This window comes from Psammomys obesus, unplaced genomic scaffold, assembly GCF_907164565.1.
Source record: "Psammomys obesus unplaced genomic scaffold, mPsaObe1.curated_primary_1811, whole genome shotgun sequence".
In the NCBI taxonomy this organism is placed as follows: Eukaryota; Metazoa; Chordata; class Mammalia; order Rodentia; family Muridae; genus Psammomys; species Psammomys obesus.
The window spans coordinates 16,569,456-16,595,288 of record NW_026585504.1 but is presented as its reverse complement, the minus strand read 5'-3'; the positions used below and the strand labels follow the sequence as shown (position 1 = coordinate 16,595,288).

Here is a 25,833-nt window from a genome sequence, read left to right as displayed (position 1 = left end):
GTGTGTGTGTGTGTGTGTGTGTGTGTGTGTGTGTGTGTGTGTGTGTGAACTTGGAGGTCGGTGTCTGTGACTCATGCTTTATCTTAGGAAGACTAAGGCAGGAGGATCATAAAGGTCAGGACAACTTGAGCTGCATAAGCAACAAGTCCCAGTCTCAGAAAGAAGAAAAGTGTAAATACGTGTAACATTTCGGGTGGGGAGTAAGGGAGAAGAATTTGACAGAGATTTGTGTTTCTTGTAGATATGCACTACTTATTGTGGACAGTGCTACTGCCCTCTACAGAACCGACTACTCAGGTCGAGGGGAGCTTTCAGCCAGGCAGATGCATTTGGCCAGATTTCTGAGGATGCTGCTGAGACTTGCCGATGAGGTAAGCAATAGAAAAGAAACCAAGAAGGCTTACTTTCATCGGCTGTAAATTCCAGGTGTCTTTTGACGGTATCAGTGCCTTATGGTATCCAAGATGAACATTAGTTAGCCATGGCTCTGTTCTGTGCATTAAGGTTTTTGGATGTTTGTGGTCACAAAACTGACATTCTTTCCCTCATCAGTTTGGTGTAGCAGTGGTAATCACCAACCAGGTAGTAGCCCAGGTGGATGGAGCAGCCATGTTCGCTGCAGATCCTAAAAAACCCATTGGAGGAAACATCATCGCCCATGCATCAACAACAAGGTAAGGTGACAGCAGGGTTTCCTGAAATGGATGTCAATACACTGTGATCCAGACATAAACAGAACACACTTCCACTTAAACCCTATTAAAATTCTGCAGTATTGACACTTGGGAAGCCTCACTAACTTTGTCCTCCTTTGATTGATACAAGTGTTTGCTTGCTGCTGGAGAAATGGCTTTGTGGTTACGAGCATGTACCACCACTCCTGTAGAGAACCTGAGTTCAGTTCCCAGCAACCCCATCATGTAGCTCACAACCTCTCCAGCTCCAGGAGATCAAACAAGTCTGGGTTCATGTGCACAGACCCTCATACAGACACAAGCACCTACATGTAATTAAAAATCTCTCAGTTATGAAAAAGGATACATGAATAGTTGATATGCCTCCCTAATTATAAAATATTTCATTCGTAGAGCTTTTTTTGGGGGGGGAGGGGGGATGTTTTGTTTTGTTTCCAGACAGGGTTTCTCTGTGAAGCCTTGCTATCCTGTATTCACTTTCTAGACCAAGCTGACCTTGAACTCACAGATCTGCCTACCTCTGCCTCCCAGAGTGCTGGGATTACAGGAGTGCACCATCGTGCCCTGCTCATAGAACTTTTCAATAAGAAAGTCATGGCAAAAATAGATTCCTCCCAAGTTGGAGGTACACTAAAATGTAAAGATCCTAAAAATCCTTTTAGGTAATATCTTATGTCTGAAATAATTAGTTCTGTCATAGGAGTAGAATTGCTTATAACTTCATGTTTTATCTGTGTCTTTGGGTCAGGCTATACCTAAGGAAAGGAAGAGGGGAAACCAGAATCTGCAAAATCTACGACTCTCCCTGTCTTCCTGAAGCTGAAGCTATGTTTGCCATTAATGCAGATGGAGTGGGAGATGCCAAAGACTGAATCATTAGGGCTTCTTTCCTGGGATAAGGTTTTAAATGCTGTCTAGCCTAATGAACAGGACTGCTCCCTGGGCTTCTTCATCCTGTTGCGACTGCCAGGACATGGCTTCTGGGAAAACAACTATTGTATCAGCTTTCTGGTGTCAGAAATAGGTCAGTATTCAAACTGATCTGACATGTTTATTTCTTCTATAGTATATTAATAACTGATTTTGTGTGTGTGTGTGTTTGGAGTAGAGGTATGAAATAACAGGTATGGGACAGATGAGACAGTCTTGTGTCTCCAAGGGAAGTAAAGCTGGAAAGATCTGAGACTTCTGGAACAGTGAGAACGGGTGCTTTTACACATTCTTTTCTCTAAGTAAGATGCAAACTTTAAAATTCTATACCTAAACTGTCACGTAATTTTGAAGATTATTCTTTGGTTGAGCAGTCTTCTTGCATGTGGCACGCTAGTCTATCAGCCCTTCAGGACATGCTTGTTATTCAGCTACGAAGACTTCACGTAAGCCAGTTCATTCCACAGCTGCTAATAAAGTAGTTGTGTGCAGTGACTGTGTTATTTACTGGAGATATTCTAATGCAGACTGAATATTGCAAAATGGGGTTTCTGTAACATCTTTTGGTACTGAGTAGTTATAATCAGATGCTATAGTTTGAAGATGTGAACACTAAAGAAAGCCCTACATAAGTCTTGTGATTCAGAGGCCTAACATTGCCGAAACGATTCTACTTTAAGAGTATTTCCAAAACCGTGGTCTCCTTTTTGAGTTCTTAAGCCTTATTAATAAAAGAATTTCAAAAACAGATTTAGAATGAAGCTCAAAATCAATTTTATACAAGTGTGAGACAAAAGCAATAGAATAGGTAAGCTGAAAATGCTGGCAGCTGTCAGGAGCTGAAGAGATGGAGAAGTCATCATATATTTTAAGTTTGTTATGGGGATAACAGAAACAGGCCCAAAATGTCAGCGAAGGCATTGGAAGCTCCATGGATATGGCTTAGCAGCTAAGAGATGCTTGCTTTGTCAGAGGTCTGAAAATCAATTCCCAGCACCTCTATCAGGTAACTCACAAACAAACAACTTCAACTTGAGCTCCAGGAATCTAACACTTTCTGGCCTCTGGGAGCATACACATTTTTTTTTTTTAAATGTGTATAAGCATTTTCTTGCATGTGTGTGTGTACAGCACGTGTGCCTGCCTGCTACATGAAGAAGTCATCAAATGTCCTGGGACTGGAGTTACAGATGATTATGAGTCACTGTGTGGGTGCTGAGAACATGGCCTGGGTCCTCTGAGAGAGCAAGTGCCTATAACCACTGAGCCATTTCTCCAGCCTCTGAGAAATAATGTTTATGGAGGGGGCCTATGTATGCTGGGGCTTGTTTTTAACTTAGCACTCAGAGGGCAGGTGGATTTCTTGAGTTCAGGGCAGCCTAGTCTACAAAGCAAGGAAAAGGGGTCGCTGCTCTAACTATCCTGTAACAAAGTGGGGGGCCTTTGTGTAAACAAAGGTTTTACTGGGTGGAGGAATAAAACATTTGCATAGAAAACTTACAAAGTTTTTTTCTGAAAAGTTTATAAACAAAGAACTCAAAGTATTTATACTGTTTTTGTCTTTAATTTCTCCTGTGGAAGGGAAGAACTCTGAAGTCAAAAATAACAGAAACAGACAACATATCCTTCTAATCAAATTTAGTTTATTTCAATTTTGTACCAAAAAAATATTACAGGCACCTCTTCAGATCACTTTCAAAATACATTTATAAACCCTTTGCCAGTGCTGCCATCCCCAAAAGCTGCCAGAACTCTGGAAGTCATGTGGTCCAGCCTCTCACCCCAGGAATATAGGCAGCGTCTACATGATGGGTGGTATGAGGGCTGTACTGGCAGCTCCTTTTGTCCTCATAGGTAGGGCATGACTTTATAGGACAATAAGTACATGTTGAATATTAGCAAAGAATATTCTGAGTCCTATGCTTTGTTGCCGGGGCTCTTTGACGTTCATCTACCTCACTGGCAGTTGGAAGACAGTTCTACTCCTTTGTTCTCTCAGCTCTTGGCCTTCTGTGCTGTGTCCATCCTAAATCCTATGGCTATACTGTCTTGATTGTTCAAGGATTCACTTAAGAGGAAGAAAGCAGAAACCTTAGCTGCAAGTACATCCCCAATTTTAGATTAAGTAGGAAATTAGAATAAATTAACTGATAACATAGAAAGTTGAGGGTGATGGTAGTAGCAGTCAGACATCCAGGGGACAAGACATCCCCTAAGCCAATCTTGCTTGGATTCCTGAACACAGTAGGATCACAGGGGGAAAAAGCAACTTGATTTTCTTTTCCACATTTAAGTAGTAGCCCCCAAGTAACTGAAATGTGATTATTTTCCTAAAATTACTTCCAATTCTTCCAGGTCTTTTTGGAAAGCTGAATCCTGGGAGGCAAAGAAAACAGATCAAGTATAGAATCAGAATTGAGCTTTTCCCAAGTCACAAGAACCTGACAGGGGACTGGGACCCTTTGCTTCTCTGCTGAGCTGCTAACCATTCTTCCTCTGAACTTTTCCCAAGATAGCTTAGAGTCCATGCAGTCTGTTTCTTCCGTTAGGTGAGGTGTACGTGGGAGACCACACATAAAGGAAACTTTCTATCCTGGGAAAGCTAACTCTGGGGCGGAATCAGTATGTAAAGTCTCTTTTAAAAATTTTATTAGAGCCTGGGGAGCATTTGCCATCTTAGTATTAGGGTGTGAGTGCACAGACCTCAGAACCTTCATCAAACCAAGTACAGTAACACAGCTGGTGTAGCCAGTGCTCCTAAGGGAGATAGGAGAAGATGAGTCCCCTGAAGCTCTCTGGCTTGCCAGCTCAGTATGCACAGTGTCAAATAACAAAAGAGACCCGTGTCTCAAACAAGGGGAAAGGGGAAGATGGACACTGAGGTCGTCCTGACCATGAGTCATAGCATACACATGACTTTCCCATATAACTTAGTACCAAGGTAGGTTGTAGTATAATGTAATTCTGCGTGGGAGGCTCAGACAAGATGATCAGATGGAGGCCAGCCTAAACTACATTTTGAAGTGCTCTCTTTTTTAAAAAGATGATAATTGATATTTTACCTCATTGGTGACATCTGGCAGCTCCTGGGCCAACTTCATCCACTTTCTAGCTTCAGAGTTTTTTCCTAATTCTCTATAGCACTGAGAAGAAAGAACAGTGAAACATAAAGATCAGAAAGACCTATGTGTTTGTGTGCCCAGAAGGTCAGAATGGTGGTGCACACCTTTAATTCCAGCACTCAAGAAGCATGAACAGGTGGGTCTCTTAGATTCCAAGCCAGCCTGGTCTACACATTAAGACCTTGTCTCAGAAAAGCAGGGGAAAAAAAAAAAAAAGATATGGTGGCTCATACTTAAAACCTCAATATTTAGGAAGCAGAGGCAAGAGGATTGCCATGAATGAAAGATTGGCCTGAGCTAATGATACTAGTACATCTCAATAAAGCTTTCAACTTGACAGATAGCTCAATGGCAGAGTACAAACAGTTTAATCCCCAGCACTAAAAGATCCCAGAAATACAACGTAAGTATTCACTTTCTTTGTTAAAAGGTGAATTTACCTTAGAAATATATACCCGTCCAGCTTTTGAAAATCCTGGCTGTAGTTCTTCAACCTGGAGAAAGAAGAAAATAATTTTATTAACAGGTTCATAAATTCATGCTGAAGTTTAGGTATGAGAAAGCTCTATTTAATAATCACAAGACTGATATAAACTCCAACTATTCTTGATTTTCCCTCAAAATAAGGCAAATGCAAAATTGTCCCCAACCAGGAAACACATCTTTCCCAGGAGCAAGCCATTGTGGCCTCCACCCACCCCTCCCTTCTTGATACCTTTAGGAAACTCTGGAGTGCATCCTGCACAGTGGCACTCACAGGGCTTTCAAACAAGGCTGTAGCCGTTTTTTTTTTCCAGCCAGCTCAAGTGAGAGACCTGCCATCAAAAAATGCAAATTGTCATGTGCCTGTATTCCCAACAATCTAGATGCAAGAGAATCAGTTCAAATGGGCTACATAAAATCCCATCTCCAAAAAAACCAGTTTCAGGCTACCAGGATGGTTCAGCAATGTAAGGCCATTGGCTGCCAACCCTAGACCTGAGCAGAGCTCACATGGTTGAAGGAGAGAACCAAGTTCCTCAGGTGGTTCTCTGACCTCCACACACTACCATGGCATGTGTACAGCCACATGCACACAAGCACACACATAAAAGTTTCCTGGGTCAGGACCCAAAGCTTTAGAGTGTATAGTGCATGGGACTCCCTAGACTTAGTCGGCAGCACTGTCAAAGGTTTCTTTGGGAATGGTAAACACAGAATGGTACCCATTAAAAGCAGTATCTAGACATGATGTCATATACCTGTAATCCCAGCACTTGGGCTAAGGCAGAAAGATCATGAGTTGAAGGCCAGACTGGGCTACATACAACAGGGTCATCTACCAATACCATGAACAATTCAGAGGAATAAGAGCCAGACCAGGAAGCTTGTGAGGACCTTGCTGGAGATGGCGTGGCAGGAACATGTCAGGCCTCACCTGGTGTGTAGCTCACCTGGTAGCACCACCTGCCAAGAAGGAAGTGACCCCTGGGGTCAGCAGGCTGAAGTGCAATAGCTTTGTCCACATGTTCCTGAGGAGAAAATACAAATCAACATCGAACTTGGAGCTGCTCAGAAGAGAGCAACAAAGCACTGATGCTGTGAGAAAGCCAGTCTAAGGGAGCAGGGAGCTTGGACTGGCCAGCACAAGGGAAAAGGAAGCCTGTCCTCACCTTGAAGCTAAAGCCACTCTGGATACGCTTCGAGATGCCCTCATGCTCAGCCAGCTGACCACAAAGCACTGCATACCTAAGGGGGGAAGCAGCAAGCTCAGGGACAAGGACTGGACTGTCAGTGCAGGGAATGTGTGTCTCACCCACAATGTAGTTAGTATGCTTCTTCTCTGCTTACATATAACTGAAAATGGATTATTATTATTATTTTTTTTTTATGTAAGTAATTCTTAGACTTAATGATCCCAGTTAATACTTAGTGGTAGGCTTACAATTCTCCAAAGTAATTCTAGGTTGTTTTTCTTTTTAAGGCCCTTTCTATTCCTGCCTGGGCACTCTACACACCCACACAGAGTAAATCTCTCTTATGCTTTAGTATAAGTAAATCTCTCTTTATGCTTTAGAACATTTAGCCAAGTGTGATGGCACATTTCTGTAATCACATCACTCAACACTGACGCAGAAGGAGTTTGAAGCCAGCCTAAGCTATATTTAAGTACCAGACTAGCAAGGGCTACCATAGCAAACCCCTGTGTTGAACAAAAAACACAGACAAGGTCTCAACCTGGATCTTGACATTACCTTATTTTCATACAGTACAGTCACAAGTATCATAAAAACATGAAAAAGTAGTTAGGTTACAAGCTTAGTGGTTTTAATATGTGTCTCTGTATAGCTATATGCATATAAGCACAGAGTCCACTAAGTCCAGGAAGGGCATCAGACTAAACTGGAGTTAGTTGCAAGCCATCTAACCTCGGAACTGAGCTTGAATCTTCTGGAAGAGCAGTATGTGCTTCTAACCACTGAACTATATCTCTCCAGCCCTTTAAAATTGTTTAAATTTAATGTGTTTTTATAGACACATTCAATGGTAGACAATGTGGAGGTCAGAATACAACTTTGTGGAGTCAGTTCTCTCCTTATACCTTTCAGGCTTGCCCTAAAAGTACCTTTATCTACTTGAGCCACCTCTCCACCCTCACCCCCAATCTAAACTGTTAAGGACAGTTCAGTGGTAAAATACACAGTACAAGACCCTGACTTCAATCCCCAGCACCACACACACCATAGAAACCAGAAGACATTACTACCTGAACTTTGCCCCAAAACACCCAGTACTAGAAGCGGAGTTGACAACAGATGTCTTCCCATGCCCAAGCTTCTTCTTCATATATTCCCCAAATACTGAGGGCATGGGCGATTTGTATCAGACACCTGAAAAGGATTTCCATGTATAATCCAAAGGACTGGGTTTTCATCCTTGAGAGCTGAGAGCCCAAGGAAAAGTAATGGCACCTAGCTACAGCTACCTGGCTTTTGAGCAAAACCTTTGCATGGAAAATTTCAGCCTTAGATGGCAAAACACAGCCTCTAATCTTACAATCTGAGAGTAGAGATTTGAAAAGCAGAGGACAGTGAAAGAACAAACCTCTTTTTAAAAACTAAAACAGATGCTGGAATCAGGGCCCAGGACATGAATTGGCCTTGGCATGTGTCAGTTGGCAGAACTTGTCTCCCAAGAGACTACAAAAGGACTCACTGGGGGAGTCTTGGGTTTATTTTTGTGTGGTGCTGAGTTTGGAACTCAGGGCCTTATGCGTGCTAGACAGGCACTGTCTATACTGTCAGCCCAATAAGGTAATAAGTTAATCACTGAACTTCCTGGGTGTAAGCTCACATCTTTTTCTCATGCAAAAGAAGCCAATGTGTACCACCAGCCAGGGATCACAGCTGGGGAAAGAGCTCTTGCAGGACAGGAATTGCAAGTTGTCCCAGCTTCCCTGAAGAGCCAAGAAAGAAGTTTGTGGCCAGAGTGACTCTTGGAAAGATACCTAGTCCTCCTGGCCCAGCAGAATAAAGCTTGTACGTTCCCTTGCCTTACTCTCCAAAGCAAAAGTTACCTCCCTGATCCCTGAAATTCTGCAGAAATTCATGCTAGTGGTCCCCCTCCTGGTTCTTGAAGCAAACACCTCTGACCAGGGTAAAGCCTAGGGTCCACTCTGGCTCTCCCTAAAAGTCTGCGGGATAGCATTACCACTGGTGACTTTCAGCACTCTCATCTCCTTTCTTCAGAGCAGCCTCTGCCTCTTCTTTTCCTAGAAGACAGGTAGACCCAGAGTTAACACAGGCTCCTGTGCTCATGTCCACAAGCAGCAGTGCAGGAAGAACGACCACTTCAGCTGCATGCTCCCCATCCCTACCAGTGTGAGCCTGAGCTATCTCTGGGTTTTTGTTTTGAGGTTTGTGTTTTCCTCATGCAGCTCAGACTGGCCCTGAACCTGAGATTCTGCTCCCACCTCCCAAGTACTGAGAATAACAGCTTGTGTTGTGCCTGGTTCCAACCTAACATCTTTTTATACCTACTTAATGTTCTTGAAGTCGATTTTAACAATTCAGATATGAAAGAGAAACCAACAGAAACTGTCTTCAACAGACCTTATTCTGAAAAGTGTACACAGGCTTAGGATGTTTATGTATCACTGAGATTGCATAGAAAGTTAGGTATGTTTATATTTTATTCAGAAAAGTGTTCATGATTTGATAATCTTAAGTTTTGTTGTTTTGTTTTGTTTCAAGACAGGGTTTCTCTGTTGACCAGGCTGGTCTTGAGCTCAGATCTACTTGCCTCTGCCTCCCAAGTTCTAGGATTAAAGAGCTGTGCCACTACCACAAAGCCAATAAAATTATTAAAAAGAAAGCCAGTTGTTCCAAAAAAGGAGTGGGGCTTGTAATCCATCCTCTTACTACTATCTTCATGGAAGAGTAAAAGATTAGGGGCGGGGTTGGAGGGAAACCACTATCTCACTAAGTGGCTAGCTAGCTGGCCTGAAATTCACTGTATATCAAGCCACAGGCCTCTCCAGTGCTGAGATTACGGCCATGTGTTAGTATATCCCCCTCAGACTTTTAATAAGAATAGAGTCCTATGGGGAAAGGGAGAAATGGTCAAGAGAAAATCCTTTTGATACCAAGAGATCAAACTAGCACAGATGCTAATCAGAGTGATCACCTGTCTTGGTTAAGAAGTAAACAAACTTTAATATCTAGGCGTGTTTTGCCTACAGATATGTCTTTGTAACACGTGTATATCAAAGAGGCAAAAAGAGAGCATCTGATCCCCTACCTAGAACTGGAGTTACAATTGTGAGCCACCATGTGGGTACTCTGGAGGAGCAGCCAGTGATCTTAACTGCTGAACCATCTCTTTAATACCCACAAACCTTTCTTTTCCCTGAGTGTAGTGGTGCAACCCTAGGGGATAAAGGCAGAGGTGAAGGATTGCTGGAATTTGGAAGCCAGCCCAGTCTATGTAGCCAGTTCCAGAAGAGATAAACCTGTCTCCAAAAATTTATTTTTAAGGCAGGGTCTCATTATATAGCTTAAGCTGGTCTCAAATTCATGATCCTCCTAAATGTTGGGTCCTGGTATATGCCACCAACACCTAGCTGAAATCAGAAACCTTTGAAGAGAAAAAGTAACTGAACCTGGAACTCAGCAGTCTTCCTGCCCCAGCCCCCATGGATTGAGAGAGCAGGTGTGAGTTGCCACACCCAGTTCATTCTTTCTTTCTTTTTTTTTAATTCTGGTTTCTCTCACTTCATGACTGACGAGGTCAAGTCCTAAAACTGGCACAGTTCAGTTGGCATTTTTCCTTTCAAAGTAGGGACTCAGGAAACAGACTTACTAAATGGCTCTTAAGAGACTTACATAAGCCAGCAATAATCTCCCAAACTGCTTCTCTTAGGTACACAAATACATACTACACTCAGTTTCAGAATCTCTGTTCCAGTGACTCCAGATTCCTAAGTAGTAGGCAAAAACTTCCTCTGGTTAAGATAGAGCACGCCTGTAATTCCAGCACTCATGGAGGAAGGGGTGGTGCATCTCTTGAGTTGGAGGCCAGCCTCATCTACAAAGTGAGCCCAGGGCAGTCAAGGCTACACAGAGAAAGCCTGTCTTGAACTGCCCCCTCCTCCCCACCAAGAAAAGGGTACCCCTTCTTTCTGGTTGGGAAGTCAAAGCAAAGAATAGTGTGACCATGGCATAAACACTTAAAACAACAAGAACCTATGCTACTTGGTCACTGTGAAGAGCAGAAAAGCAGACTATGCTATCTTCAGAGGAAGTAAGGGGCCTTGGAAGCCAGTTTGTCCCTACTGAATAACTATACTATTCCTGTCCTGACAGCATCTTGGTGGTTCCCCTGAGCCTCGAGCAAATGGGCTAGCTGGACCTACATCAGCTCGTTACATTCCCATCAGACACCTGTCAGCATTTACCATTTAGGGCATATGATTTCTTCTCACTCTCCTCCTCAGTAAGCTCTGACATGTCACTGTAGGCCCGGGCCAGGCGCCACAAAAAGTCTTGTTGGCTTCCATACTACAGATCAAAAAGGAATAAATGAGTTTTCTCAGCCATAAAGAGTGGGGGCCCTGGTTTTCTCCCCACGCTGTAGGTTTGTTTCCAATTCAGTGGTACAATCACTGACATCTGGCACCCTCTGTGCATAGCCTTCCCCCTACATAACTGGCCATGCAGTTCACTGACGATATCATTTCTAGTTGATAGCTTGCACAATTGCAGAATAAGAACATTTTGGTCTCCTGCCAGGAAGAAAGGTCAGCTCCAACACAGCAAAAGAAGTCTTGGGCTGAAATATGAAATTGCTCAGAAGACAATTCTGCTGGGCATGGTGGCGTGCACCTTTAATCACAGCACTCAGGAGGCAGAGAAAGGTGGATCTGTAGGAGTTTGAGGCCAGCGCTGCTTAGTGAGGCCTGCCTCCAGGGGTGGAGGGTGGTATCTAATTTCAGGGAGGAATTTACCGAGTAAATTTGGTTTGTGAACCTGTGGGAATTGTTGATTGACCTACACAATGTCATTTGTAATAGAAATTTCAAGTAGGGCAGGCAGATTCAACTCTGTCTCAAGAAAAACTGATGAAATTATGTAGGCGTAGGTATTCTGGTTCTTTGCACATTTTACCCCTGCAGAGAGGTAGGGTTCCTTAGAGTTCTACAGGAGCCCCCTCCTCTAAAAGCCCTTTTCTCAGGGGCAGGAAGCAGTGGCTAGGCAGTACACTAGCTTCAGGGCCTCTGGGAAAGAATAAGCAACCTGGGGGATATGTAGAAGCAGCTGTCTCACCCTGTCTGCTTTCCCATGTTGTTTTGTTGGGATAGAAACCACATGGGTCTTCTCAGTTCCTGGGAGTGCCAGATTCAAGTGAGGAGCTAAAGAGAAGGGAAACAGGCAGAAGGAGTCTCACCGCCAGCTTATTATTCAGCAGCAGCTGGAAGCCTTCCCGCTTGTTCTGCTCGCTACCCTGGTGCAGCTCATCTGCCTGTTGCAAGAGCGGCAGCACATCCTCAAGGCCTGAAGAGCCATCATCCTCCAAGGTACCAGACACTGGACTTGAAGCTACTTCCATGTCAAGGTCCAGAGAATCCTTTCTCCCCATCTTCACAGTCTCGCAGCTCACTTCATCTTCACCATCCTCACTCTCCTTGTCAGAGTCCCGCTCATAGTCAGATTCAGCATTAGCTGTTGTGTAGCTGGCAGAGAATTAAGTGACAGGGTTAAAGACGGGGATTGTTCAGCTCACCACTAGGGCTTACTCTCCAACCACAGAAGAGGGACTGTTCAGCATTGTCCATTGAGCCAGGTCATTTCTTATGGAAGGGCAGAAACTAGTCTTCAAGAGAAAGCATGAATTATAAGCTAGGGGAATGATCTGGGAAGAAAGCAGTACCAAGCCAGCTGTGGACTGTGGTGGTCAGGGTCGAATATAAGATCCCTCTGTTTAGCTACTACTCAAACTGCAGAAAACAAGAATGGGAAGAAAAAGTTTAAGAAGTAGGCTGCAGTTTGGGTATGGTGACAGCATCTATAATCCTAGCACTTGGGAAATAGAGGCAAAAAGATGAATTCAAGGTAACCTTTGGCTACATGGCACATTCGAAGCCAGCCTGGGCACTTGGGAGGCAGGGGCAAGTGAATCCCTGAGTTTCAGGCCATCTGGTCTACACTGTCTTGGAAAAACAAACACACCACCAACAACAGAAATATTGGGGAGGTGGGTTAGAAATGGCCTTAAAAATACAGGTAGAGCTGATGAGCCAAGAATTTGTTAATCATCCTTATCAGCCAAAGACATCTGCCAGAAGCTACTACCTGTGTGAGTGCCAGCCTGGGTCATGAGTAGCAGCCTCACATTGCTCCAGTCTTTCTCACACTTGTACCTGTAACCAAGTCAACAACCAAACCTCAGTGACTGGAGAGGGGCCTTGGGAATGTGGAGTGAAGAATAAAGGCAGATTTCCTGCGGCCAACAGAAATCAACCAAACAAGAAAGTGTGCCCATATGAGACAGCCTGCCATCTGACTGAATGTTGAAAGCAAAAGCATTATCATCTAGAAATCCTCATGGGTGAGGCTTCAGAAGATACCAAGTGAGTACACAGAGTTGGAGCTCCAGTCTATAAACAGTTGACTGCTGCTGGTTAGAGTATCAACTATAAGAACCTGCATGAGCCAGGCAGTGGTACACGCCTTTAATCCCAGTTTAAGGCCAACCTGGTATATAGAGGGAATTACAGGACAGCCAGTGCTATACAAAGAAACCCTGTCTCAAAACAAACAAACAAATAAAAAACCCTGCATGATATTTAAAGATCATTCTAGTATCTTTTAGCAGTTTGCAGTAAGAGCTTAGAGATTAAAGGACCAAGGAAAAGTACCAGACCTCATATCCAATCTGAGTACTGATGAACAAGACTGCACATGGGCAAGATAGAGACATTCCAACTGAGCTTGGACAATAACCTCCCGAGATGAGAAAAATCAAACCAGGACCTACTCTGCCCAGCAGGGCCAAAGTAAAATAGGTGAGTAGTTTAACTGGTGTGGAGAGCTTGATATCCTAGTGGGTCTTTGCTAGAAAAAGAGCACATGCTGAGGAAGTTCAAGTGGGAGATTGTACCTCCCAGGGTGCACTGCTCTGGCTCTGTTGCCTTTTCTCTGGGCTTAAAGGCCAGAACTTACATAGTCAGGGAGCTGTAGAGGTGAGAAAGGGCCTTGATGCCACCAGCACGAGAGCTAATAGAGCTCCATGAAACAGGGAATGCTCTGAACACCTCAAGTTCTGTCTCACCAAGCTGAAGCCCCCACATGGCAACAATCCATAGGCTTCTAAGGTCTTGAAAAGAGATTTGCTATGTGCCAGAGTTACTCCATTTGCAACATTCCCTTACCTTCTACCTCCAACCCTTGTGGAAGTCTACCAGAGAGGATTTCATTTGGTTGTCATGCCCCAAGGCTGTTAATTGCAGCACTCAAGAGAAACAAAATTCCTGCAGTGGACAGGAGACTGAGCTACCTTGCTCTGTTCCTCACAGAGATGATGAGTTAGAAGTTAAAGACTCAGTTTCCCACATGTCTGTTCATGCTGCTGACTACTTTCTTTGACCTAATTCTCATTAGAGAGCCAAGCCTGGAACATTCAGACATGACCAGGCATAGGTCCTAAGCAAAAAGGCTCTCAGTAGTGGAGATAAGTGTTCAAGGAGTAAAGATGAAAATGCTTAGCTGGGATGCCTGGGAAGCTGGTACAATTCCCAGGGAGTAAGTTCATAAGCCTGCACGGTGATTCTCTGCCACTGACAGTCAACATCTGGAAGCTCAGATTTGTTATTTAGAAGAATGAATACAGGGTAAGTGAGAGAGTTTGGCAAGTAGAGGCACATGGTGCTAAGCATGATGACCTGAGTCTGAGTCCCAGGACCCACATAATGAAAGTGTAAAATAGTATGTAAATAAATTTTAAAGAGACTGCAGCTGCCAGCAGCACAGCACAACACACCTTTAATCTCAGTACTTGGGAGGCAGAGGCAGGGAGATTCCTGAGTTTGAGGACAGCCAGGGCTACACAGAAAAAAATCTGTCCCAGAAGAGAGAAACAGATTGTAGCTCTCAATAGAATACCCTCAAAGAAACTCCTTCCCTAAAGTACATCTGCTTAAAGTCATTTCAGAGTCTGTGACCTCCTCTCAGAATTTCCCTTGACCTATATGGCACCTACTATGACAAAAACTTATTCACTATGGCCACTGCCCCAGACAGCCAGCTAAGCCACGGAGTTTTGCACCAGCTTTCACATGCCACAGGGTCAGTCACGGGGCCAAGCCCAGTGACGCTGTAATTAAGAAAGCTGTCTATTCCTTAGCTGACCTACTCTGCTCCTTGTGGCCATGGGTGCTCCAGTAAGGCACCCACTCTGGCCCACTGATCCTTGGAGATTAACTTGTTTATGTCACTTGTTTAAGTATTACTAAGTAGTCTGAGCTAGCCTCAAGCTTACTATTGAAATTCTAGACTGGCCTTGAACTTCTGATCCTCCTGCCTCAGATTCTTGCATGCTGAATTACTAGTCTGTACTACCATACTTGACTGACCCCACAAGTCTACATAGTTTCTTTAAATCATCAGTTAAGAGGACTACTGGTGGTGGTCTTGTTACTGCCCAGCCAAGCAAACAAAACATCATGAATGGTTTGAGTTTTACATTTTGAGTTGAGAAAAGCTCTCCTTCAGTGCTTCCCTCTTAAAAAGGTCAATCAGGGGCTGGAGAGATGGCTCAGTGGTTAAGAGCACTTGTTGCTCTTGCAGAAAACCTAGGTTTGGTTCCCAGCACCCACAAGATGGCTCACAACCAACAACCATCAATTAACTCCAGTTACAGATCTTATGCCCTCCTACCTCTGCAGACACCAGGCACACACACACTGTACATAAATACATGCACAGAAAACATTCCTCGTAAAATAAATCCGCTCAAACAGAGATGGCTCATCAGTTAAAAACCCTTAACTGCATTGCAGACGGCCTTGGTCTGGACTGTGATAAACAGTATTTTGACAAGTACAATGTAGCTGCAGCCACAACTGCCTCCAGGAGAGACAACTCACCCTCCTTCACTCTCCGCATCTGTGAGCGCAGCCCCCGAGGAGGCAGTAAAGTTCCAGTTCCCAGCACCCACATAGCAGTTCACAACCTCTGTAACTCCAGTTCCAAAGGATCCAGCCCTTCTAATCTACACAGGCTCCTGCATACAAGTGATGCATAGAAATGCACACAGCCGCAAACACAGATCAATACCAATCCCTCAAAAGTTTAATATGTCTGCAGAAATGGCTCAACTGATAAGAGTGCTTGCTGCAGCAGGATGTGGTGGCGCATACCTGTAATTCTAGCACTATGGGAGGCTGAGACAGGTGGATCTTTGTGAGTTCAAGGCCAAAGTGAGTCCAGGACAGCCAGAGAAACCTTGTCTCAAAAAAAAAAAAAAAAAAAAGGCTTGGTGCACAATCATGAGGACCTCAGTTCAAATCCCCAGAAGCCAGATGATGTTTTGTGTTCCTATAACCTGTGCTATGGGAGGCAGAGACAGGAAGCTTGCTAGGGCTTGCTAGCCACCAGCTAACTCCAGTTCAGGGAAAGACCCTGTCTGGAGGAAATAAGGCAAAGAGTGATAAACAGAATACCCTTAGTCCTCTAACTTCCAGGCACACATACATACATAGATCATACAAATGAAAAATGAAGCTCAATCATCGGTCTGCCATCCAAGTGACCTAGTTTGTCAGGTTTCATAAGGCTGATTCTTAGTCCCAGTATATCAGTTCTTTCTTTGCAACCCAAATGTGTCATTTTTGTTCCCTCCTCTAACATGGTCTAAGGAAGCACCTCTTGGCAGAGCACTGTTGGGTAAACAGTTCTATCTCAGGAGGCAGAGGCAAGAGGATCTCTGAGTTTGAGGCCAGCCTGTTCTAGAGTGAGTTCCAGGACAGCCAAGGCTACACGGAGAAACCCTGTTTCAAACATACAAAAACTCCTTCTGCCAGCCCTTTAGTGCACAATTAGAAATGAGACACCCAGACAGCAGCAATAGTGAACAAAGGCTAGACAGAGCTCTACAGCAAGACTGCGCTTGTTCGGGCGGGGAGCCAGGGTGCTGTGCAGTAGCCTAGGTGAGGCCCTGAGTTCAATCCTTGGCACCAAAAAAATGCTGCACTTGTTTCAAGAAGCATCAGAGCAGATATCAAATCTGAGACTAAACCACGCAGACACCTTTAGTCCCAGCACATGGGAGGCAGAGGCAATTGGATCTCTGAATTTAAGGCCAGTCTGGTGTACAGATCCAGTTCCAGGTTAGCCAGGGCTACACAGAGAAACCCTGGCTGAGGGGTGGGGATGGGGATCTGCCATTAAAGACTAATAGCAGGAACATGAAAAGGGACAATAAAATTTATCTTAATTTTTTAGGAAAAGCAAAAGAGGGGGTGGGCACATGGGAGGTCCTGGGGTTGATCCCCAGTATGAAAAGAGAAATAAAAGAAGCAGGAGAAAATAACAACCCCAAAACAAGACAAAGGAAGAGAAAATGCTACTACACCTCAGGCCTTTCCAGGGCAGTGAGCTGTGGCATCTGAGCCAATGGCAAGAACTCCCAAGGGCTACATGCCAAATATGTGCCTGTGGAAGTCCTATGTGCCCTGAAGACCAAGCCACTCCTCAGATCATAGACTCAAACATGGCTGCAGATAAATCAGCTCTTTAGGATGATGGGATTAGCAGCAGACAGGCTAAATCTAAGCTTGGAAGTTGTATAATCCTGGTCTGAGTGTCAAATCTGAATAAACTCAAATTCTCCCTTTGAAAAACAGAAGAGCAGGCTGGAGAGATAGCTCAAAGGTTAAAAGCACTGTCTGTTTTTCCAAAGGTCCTGAGTTCAATTCCCAGCAACCACATGGTGGCTCACAACCATCTATAATGAAATCTGGTGCCCTCTTCTGTTGTGCAGGCAGAATACTGTATAAATAATAAATAATTAAAAAAAAAAAAGAAGAAGAAGAAAAAGAGCAGAACCTGGGTCATAGAATTATCTTGAGGATTAAGAAAATACTGCTAAGGTGCTTAAAAGAGTATGTGAGGAAGTAAAAAACAAATGGTAGCTAGTGTTACAAGGTGTGCCCAATTATGAGATGAATCTGCTCACGAGAATCCTGAATGGCTGATTTTAACTTGTAGTTGCCATGGGCAGGTTCTAGTTAACTCGGCCACTCTGACGTAACAGAAGCCTGACTGTTCTCTGACCTGGGCCACCCAGTATTAAAATCAGCCTGTAACTCTCAGACCAGCTAGGTGACTGGCGCTATCTGCATATATGGGTAGATGCTGCGACCAATAGCACCAGACTGTCCTTGTGACCGAGGTTTCAGAGTGGGGCTGTGGTTCAAACTTGAAAAGCCCTTCCCCTGACCAAGCTTGACAAAGCTTGTCCTGCCTGCCACTGCCCTACTTCATGGCACATCCTACCTGATGTGTGGAACACTTAAGACAGTCACCTCCCCACTGTCCAAACACAAGGGAATGTGGGCCATGCACCCTGAGAGGAGAGTGACACCTAGGGAAAGGAAACACCTAGGGAAAGGAAGCACCTAACAGGCTCATAGGTTGGGCACACACTGCTCAACCATCCAAGGAAAGGAATGAAGTTAGAAAACAACACTTACAGGTCCTTGTGATGACACCAAAAGTGCCCATAAAAATGATGTAAAAAGAAAAACAATAAAATAAAAAGCCCTAGGCTGAGGAGGTGGTTTACAAAGGATTCAAGTTCACTTCCCAGACCCCACATGGCTGCTTATAACCATTTGTAACGCTGGTTCTAGGAGGATCTGCTACTCTTCTGGGCTATGCAGGCAAAATATATACATAAAATGTGTTTTTAAAAAAACTATTAAAAAATCAATTAAAAAAAAAAACAGATGTACAGCATAACCACCACTAACATTCTCATTTGTTTGAAGAGCATAAACTGGGAAGTTGTTTCCATTCAGTCATACTCCTACTTTTCTTCAAAAATTATTTACAGGGCCTTGGTCTGGACTGTGATAAACAGTATTTTGACAAGTACAATGTAGCTGCAGCCACAACTGCCTCCAGGAGAGACAACTCACCCTCCTTCACTCTCCGCATCTGTGAGCGCAGCCCCCGAGGAGGCAGTAAAGTAGACAGAGCTGGAGCCAGTAGAGTCACTCCTCTCCCTGGCAAAAGGGAACCGGCGCCGCCGAGCCACTCTCTGGTTCTCCTCTATATGAGATCTGAAAAGCAGGTACCATCCCAGAGGGCACATTAGGACCCAAGCCTGTCTTTCCCTCACCCCTCCCTCATTAAAGGACCAAGACAGGAGAAAATTCTGGGACTTTACTTTCAGGAGAACTAGGGCAGGTCCTCAGGCCACCTCTTGGCAGACTGAACTGGGAAGAGCAGAGGCTGAGCTGCTGTGACAGATACAGGGGCACACTGGGAAAGGGGAGGGACCAGATGTGCAGCCTCCCCCACATCAGGTTAACAACTATAAAGCGGGCTTGTTCCTTAGAGACCACACAGAGTAGAAAACACTATGGCTGAAAAAGCCATAGGAGCCAGGAAAAGTTGAAGGACCAGGCAAAGCAAGAGACCAAGTCACTCACCGGACCTCCCCGGCAATCTCCCCAGCCAGCCCTTGCAGGCTGCTCCGAAGCTCCTCTACCTCCCGACGCAGTGCCATAAGACTGCTCAGCACGAAGTCCAGGCGGTCCAGCACCTTCTCCTGCCCTTCCTGTGGGAGGCTGGGCAGCATTGAAGCATCTCCAGCTTCACCTGGGATAGGCCGCAGCTGTGTCACTGAAGCAAGGGGAACAGGAGACAGACACCCATGGGATATAGAAGAAAACAAAACAAAAAACTAGAACTCTAGAGCATTTGCTTCTCTTGTTCTGTTTTTTGAGACACAGTCTATGTAGCTCCAGCTGTCCTGGAACTAAGTAGGGTTTAAAGACAGAGACACTACACTGGGCCATTTTCTCCTCTTGGAGTTCAGTTTACAGAGAAGAATTTGAGCCTCTGGGAGCCTGCATTTCACAGCAAAGTCATAATACAAGTTCCAAGTCACTATCCAGAGAAAAAGTCTGGACCAACAAAATGACTCAATGTAGAAGTACATGCTCCTAAGGCTGATGACCTAAGTTCATGCCCAAAATCCACATGGTGGAGGGAGGGAACCAGCTCCTACAAGCTGTCCTCTGACCTCCACACAGAAGTGCTGTGGCATGTGCCTCCCACAACCTACACACATACACATACACCCTAAAGGTGTGAAGAACCTTTAGAACACACTGATAATGGAAAGTGCCTATAAGGGTGTGGTTCTTAAAAGGCAGGGCAGCTGCTGTGCTAGAGTCAAAGAACCTTTGGTCAGGAGTGGTAGCACCTCAGATGTGGAGGCAGGAGGATCAAGAGTTCAAGACCAGCTTCAGCTACACAGTGTCTGAGGCTAGCCTGACCTGTCTTAAAAATACAAAAAGAAAAGTCTCTGGCCTTATAGTGCCAAATAGCAGGCAGTCAATAATACCAAGTATACAGTAAAACAAAAACTGGATTTGTTCAAATCCTGACCTCTCAATGAATAGTAACTGCTCTCTCTTGAGGCCATAATTAGTATTATCAGAGAAGAGCAGAAAGAAAATGGGCAGTCACCAAGAAATGGTCCATAGAAAAAACTGGCCAAACTCCATGAAGAAAAATGAAAACAAACAAAAACTGTTACCACAATCAATCTGCTCACCCTGAACTGAGCTCAGTGAAATATTAGGAGCCTGGTAGCCATTAAAGCAACTGGAATATGCAAGAGGGAAGAACCCAAGAAGGGGTGCCCGCAGAGCAGGCATGCATATATCCCCTGTTAAAGGAAATCTAGGAGCAGTCTAGGCCAGCAGTGTTCAAGGTACAGCAAGGAAGATACTCGAGTGTCCCAACCTCAGGGGGGACAAACTATTACTAAGAAATTACAAATGAACAAAGCACAGGGGAAGGAGAGAAAGACAGGACCTTGGACATTGGCCATGCCACGTTTCCACCATGTTATCAAACTGACAGCTGCAATCCGGGGTTTGATAAGTGTGGAAAAAAACTCTTGCAGAACTAACATTCCCAGTTAACACGGAATAAGAGGATTTCTGACTACAATGGTCAGAGAAAACATTTCCAATCAGCATGGAATGTGAGTATCTAAACGATCTTCTGTTACCCAAATAACGGGAATGATTCAAGGCCTCAGATACTTTGCTTAAACAAGTTAACCCGAAGGTTTTTTTACAAAACGGTACCCATTTCATCTGTTAGTGTTGGCTTTCAACCAGTTGGCTTCCGTTGCATGACTGCTCGCAGCCCATGTTATGGAAAGTACACTGGCCCAGATGACCAGGTCCAGCTTTGCCACTGCTCTGTTAACAACCTTGAGGACGTTACACAATCCCTCTGAAATTTCCTTCATAAAAAGGATTTTAAAAACTTGGGTTACTCTCCAAATGTCCTTCAGAACTGGATACATAATATATTCAAGGCTCCGGAGCTTTTAATTCCTACAAGATTACTCCTTTTCCTTCTCTCAGATTCTTCCTCTGTCTCTCGTACCCCTCAACCAACAACTTCTCAAATGCCCTCAGTACACACTCGTGAACGTGACCAGAACTAAAAGTGAAAGCTACACAGTCTTCCGGCGCTGTTTTTCTGGAATCAGAGAAAAAGAGTGCAGCTTTCCTTCTCGATACATTTTCCTAAAAGAATGAAACTGAACCCGACACCACCCCGACACCACCCGCTCTGCCAAAGCCAGCCGGAGCCCCAGGGCTATCAGTAATGATCTGTGCTCTTACCCTGGCGTCCGCGCTCCGAAGGCTGCACATAGTCCAGGGAGTTGGGCAGACTGTGGCTCCGGCTGTGGCGCTGGGTTCGCTTCCATCGCTGGCTGTAAAGGACGCACAGGAATCCAAGGCCGGCGGCAGTACCAAGTAACAGTCCCAACCCGGCGCGGCTGCCGCCCAGGGGCCCCAGTCTAGACATAGTGCACCTGCAGGCAGCGTAAGAAACGGGAGCGGACCGAGAGGGAGGGAGAGAGAGTCATGAGCCCGGGCCCCCACGGTTTACCCACAGCCTCCCCCAATCAGGCCCCTCGGGTGCTGCAGCCCCCGGAGCAGACGGACGCCCCGCGGTCCGGCTTCGGCGCCTCAGGCCTCCCGGCACCCCCGAAGTCACTCCGGCCCGCCCGACAGCAGCTCAGACCCTTACCCAGCCGCCAGCCACCATGGCAGCAGCAGCCACCACGACCTCACGCTGTCAATGACCGTGACGTCCTCAGTCCGCGCCGCCCACTCCGAGCGCGGGGAGAGGCGCGTGGCAGTGACGCACAGGACCCCGCCTCCCAGCCGGACTCCGGAGGCGGGGCCACCGCTGCGGCTAGCGGCCCGGGGCTGGCGGAGGCGCGTCGGGCACCCTACCGGGGTCCCCCGGTGCTGCGCCCAGATCTCCCTCAGCCCACACCTGCAGGATGCCACCCCCCACCCCTTCCTGACGCTGTATTTCCGGCTGAATCGGACGTTCACGGACCTCTCCCTTCAAACCGTTTGCTACACCCTAACGACAGCACCATCGCCAGATGAAATTACAGTAGGTCAGTTGTCCCTCCTTCTCTGGGACCCGACGTCTGCCAGCTGACGAAAACCCGCGTCCAGCCAGGGAGGCTGGAGCAGGAGGATTGACCTCCAGAACCTCCTTCCCCACCTCTGGCTTTAGAGACGGAATCGCAGCTCTCACAGATGCTACGCGATTGCCGTACCGCTAAACCACATCACCAATCTTTTTCTTTTTCTTCTTTTCTCTTTTCTTTCTTTTCTGGTGTGTTTGTGTGGGGGGGGGGGGGGGGGGCTTTTTTTTTTTGAGAGCAGATTTTTTTTTTTTCCCAAGTTAGTTTTGAACTCACTCTGTAGCACAGGCAGGCCTCGAACTTGTGATGGTTCCGAATCGCTACTCTGCCTGCAGCTGACATTATAGGTCTTTGCCATAAAGCCACCCTCTGGCCTCTCCAAATTCTGAAGTTACATTATTCGTCTGGCTCCAAATGTATCTGGATATGTGGAAAGTATCTCACAATTTAAATAAAGATAAGACACAGAGTTAAGGATCGATAGATAACTAGAGTTAAGGGGTTTTGGAGGGCTGACTTAGATATTTCCACTGTCTTCTTTTTTTGTTTGTTTGTATTTTGTTTTTGTTTGTTGAGATGGGGTTTCTCTATATAGCCTTGGCTGTCCTGGAACTCTCTCTGTAGATCAGGCTGGCCTCAAACTCACAAAGATCCACCTACCTCTGCCTCTCACCTTTAAAATGTCACTAAACATTTTTGAGCTAGGGGAGTGGCATCACACACCTTTAACCCCGGCCTTAGAAGGCAAAGGTAGGAAGCTCTCTGAATTTGCAGCCAACCTGGTCTACAGAGTGAGTTCCAGGACAGCCAGGGAGAAGCTACACAGAGAAATCTTGTGTCAATGTCTCCCCCAACAAAAAAAAAAAAACAAAAAAACATTGTGGCTGCATGGACAGTAGACAGACATGGCAAAGTTGGTAAAGTGCTTGCTATACAAGCATAACAATGCATGTTAAACACCAGAAGCCATGTAAACACCGGACACAGTAGCATGTGCTTGTAATCCCAGCTCTCCTACAGGCAGAAGGGCTGTGATGACAGGACAATCTCCAGAGGAGCCTGCCTCCAACAAAACAGAAGACAAGGACATATACTCATGTCCTTGGACCTCCATATTCAAAAGAAGTTTTAGACACAGAAAAGAACTAATATTTTAGTTCTTTTTAGCTGCTTTCATTTTGTTTGGTTTTGGTTTTGGTTTTAAAGACAGAGTTATCTCTGTGTATCCTTGGCTGTCCTGCACTCACTTTGTAGACCAGGCTGGCCTTGAACTCAAAGATCCACCTGCCTCTGCCTCCCCAAGTACTGGGATCACAGGTGTGCACCCCCCAGCCAGGCTTTCATTATGACATTTTTGTACATGTGTACAATTATATATTTGTATTCTACCCTTTATTGTCCTCTCGCAGTCACTTTCTCCTAACTTGGGGATTCTTAAACATGGAGACATATCAGTTTTGTTTGGTAATGTAATCACCCAGGAGTGGAGTGAACCATTCTGGTCTCCAGGTCACCCAAAGAGCTGCTTTCCTGAGCTTGGAGCAGGTCTGAGGAGTTCTGGGCTAACAGCTGATCTGGTGGGAGCCTGCCAGCCGCCCTGGTCTCCTATATTCCCTTAGGTCAAAAGAGCCAGTGCTGTAATCTGGCCCCAGTCTCTTGTCAAAGATTTGACCTCGGTAACTGACCTCGGATGTTGCTGAAGAGTGGAGATAAGGAGCCTGGAGCCGTGGAACTGAATCCCATATTCTGTGGGCCATAGCTTCCCTCTTCGTTTGCTCTCTGCTGGACTTACAGACATCTCCCACAGGATGCCAAGATGGACCGTGGGATGACTGCTTCCATCCACAGAACACTGTCTTGGGTGGATTTTTCCTGGGAGGAGCAATGACTGTCGGACCTAGCATAGAATGGCTGTATGGGGAATGGTGATGGGGAAGACACCCTTGCTGTGGCCCTCTGATAGATCAACAGATAGATCAACACGTTAACCTGATAGCATCCTCAAGCCAGAACAAGCACAAGTGTGCTTTTTCCCAGATAAAGTATGGGAAACTGATGATCCAGTGGAATAGCCTCAGGAAACCAAAGCAAACTGAAAACGGGGCGAAAAGCTGCGAAAAGCTGCGAATGTGCACTGTTTGGAAAACAGTGTCTTAGAACGGTGCCCAAGACAAAATCTTCCTAACTGTGGTATAAGTGGGAGAGATTTCACAAGTCATTTTGATGGAAGAAATCCTAGTGGTTTTTATGTGATGGGCCATCATTCCTTCCTTCTAAATGTAGGAAACTCTTATTGGAATAGGATACTGTGAAAGCAATGAATCTGGAAGAAAAATTGCCATGCATTAAAAAATAAAATGAAAACAGGAAACAGGACAGGAGCCTCTTACAGAGGGCCTCTGAAAGACTCTACCCAGCAGTATATCAAAGCAGATGCTGAAGCTCACAGCCAAACTTTGGGCAGAGTTCAGGGACTCTTAGGAAAGAAGGGAGCTTTAGTAAGACCTGGAGAAGACAGGAGCTCCACAAGGAGAGCAACAAAACCAAAAAATCTGGGCACAGGGGTCTTTTCTGAGACTGATAATCTAACCAAGGACCATTCATGGATAAAACCTATATATATAATCCGACCCCTGCTCAGATGTAGTCCATGGCAGCTCAGTCTCCAAGTGGGTGTTCTAGTAAGGGGAACAGGGACTGTCTCTGACATGAACTCAGTGGCTGGCTCTTTGATCACTTCCCCCTGAGGTGTTAGGCCCAGGAAGAGCCTAAATGTAAGAAGGTATGAAGAGAACTCAGGAAACTAATCATCTATCGATGCAAAAATCGCAAGAAGTTCATTCTGACCATTGCGCAATGGGGTCACCCCTGCTGGTCAGCAAGGAGTGGCACCGGGAGACAAAGACCTTAGGTTTTTAAAAGACAAGGCGCAGGAAATTCCAGGGGTTGCCTTCTTGGCAATTCATGATTGGATGAGGTATTTAACTTTTAAAATAATTGGTTGGTTCTGGGCACCCTTAGGTCTGGTCAGCTCTGTCATAAATATCTGATCTTCAAGTCAGTTTGGAATTTTCTCCCATATGAGATATAGCCACAGTTAAAGGTGGGAGAATGATTAATTCATCCCGTGTCTGTTCTGAGGAGTGGGGGTTACAGGCTTTGGATCAAAGGTCAGGAGAAGGATTGGGGCCATTTGGCCCAGTTTCCAAACAAAGCTCATCTCACAGGTGCCAGCCAGTGATTTTTCTCTCCATTTAGTAGAGATCTCTGCTTGTTCTCTTCCTTATCTCTGCCCTCACAGATGGCTAATATCAGGAACTTTTACATTCCTCGGCTCTCTGGAGAAGCACTAAGAGGCTTTAATTAACATGGGCCTAAAACTTGCAAATATAAGTTATAAGGCAATTAAAGAAACATAGGTTACAAAGTTAGTCTGATTCTTTCAGAGTGGGGACAGCCTGACCAGGCCACAGAGAAAGACAATGCAGCCAGTGCTGATGAGACCTGATAGGCTAGGGTCAGATGGAATTTAGAGAGGGGCTTGGGGGGAGATGAGGAAGGAAGGGTGGGATTGGGAGGGAATGAGGGAGGGGGCTACAGCTGGGATACAAAAATAAATAAACTAATTGTTAGTATTTAGGAACCTGCTTCTGGGTTGCCTAGCAACCTATGATGTCACATGTGTCACCGGCCAGGTGGCCACACCTGGAAGGCGTAGTTACCTTGCCTCTTAAAGAGAGCATCTCTTCCTCTCTTGTCTCTCTTGCTCTTGGCCTCTTGCCCCTCTTGCCCCTCTCTCTTTCCCCCATCATGTCCTGCTTTCCCTTCTCTCTCTATCTCCATCT

The 25,833-nt window shown here is 45.4% G+C and overlaps 2 protein-coding genes across 2 annotated transcripts in view; one reads left to right on the top strand and one right to left on the bottom strand.

Moving 5' to 3' along the window:
* The window catches only part of Rad51 (RAD51 recombinase), a 25,161-nt gene extending 21,992 nt beyond the window's left edge, over positions 1-3,169 (top strand). The window contains exons 8-10 of the mRNA XM_055603738.1: positions 242-371; positions 553-674; positions 1,444-3,169. Of these exons, the coding sequence (XP_055459713.1) occupies positions 242-371; positions 553-674; positions 1,444-1,567 (376 nt within the window). The 3' untranslated portion in view covers positions 1,568-3,169. The remainder of the gene's footprint in view (positions 1-241; positions 372-552; positions 675-1,443) is intronic.
* A 79-nt stretch (positions 3,170-3,248) lies between these two features.
* Positions 3,249-21,652, bottom strand: Rmdn3 (regulator of microtubule dynamics 3). Its single transcript, XM_055596672.1, is given in 14 exon segments — positions 3,249-4,001; positions 4,688-4,768; positions 5,188-5,241; positions 5,463-5,537; positions 5,539-5,562; positions 6,181-6,258; positions 6,400-6,475; positions 8,438-8,498; positions 10,683-10,785; positions 11,672-11,957; positions 18,423-18,566; positions 18,939-19,131; positions 21,162-21,355; positions 21,574-21,652. Coding segments are annotated over 13 exon segments (1,416 nt in total). The 5' UTR covers positions 21,349-21,355; positions 21,574-21,652; the 3' UTR covers positions 3,249-3,947.
* Positions 21,653-25,833: the final 4,181 nt, after the last annotated feature.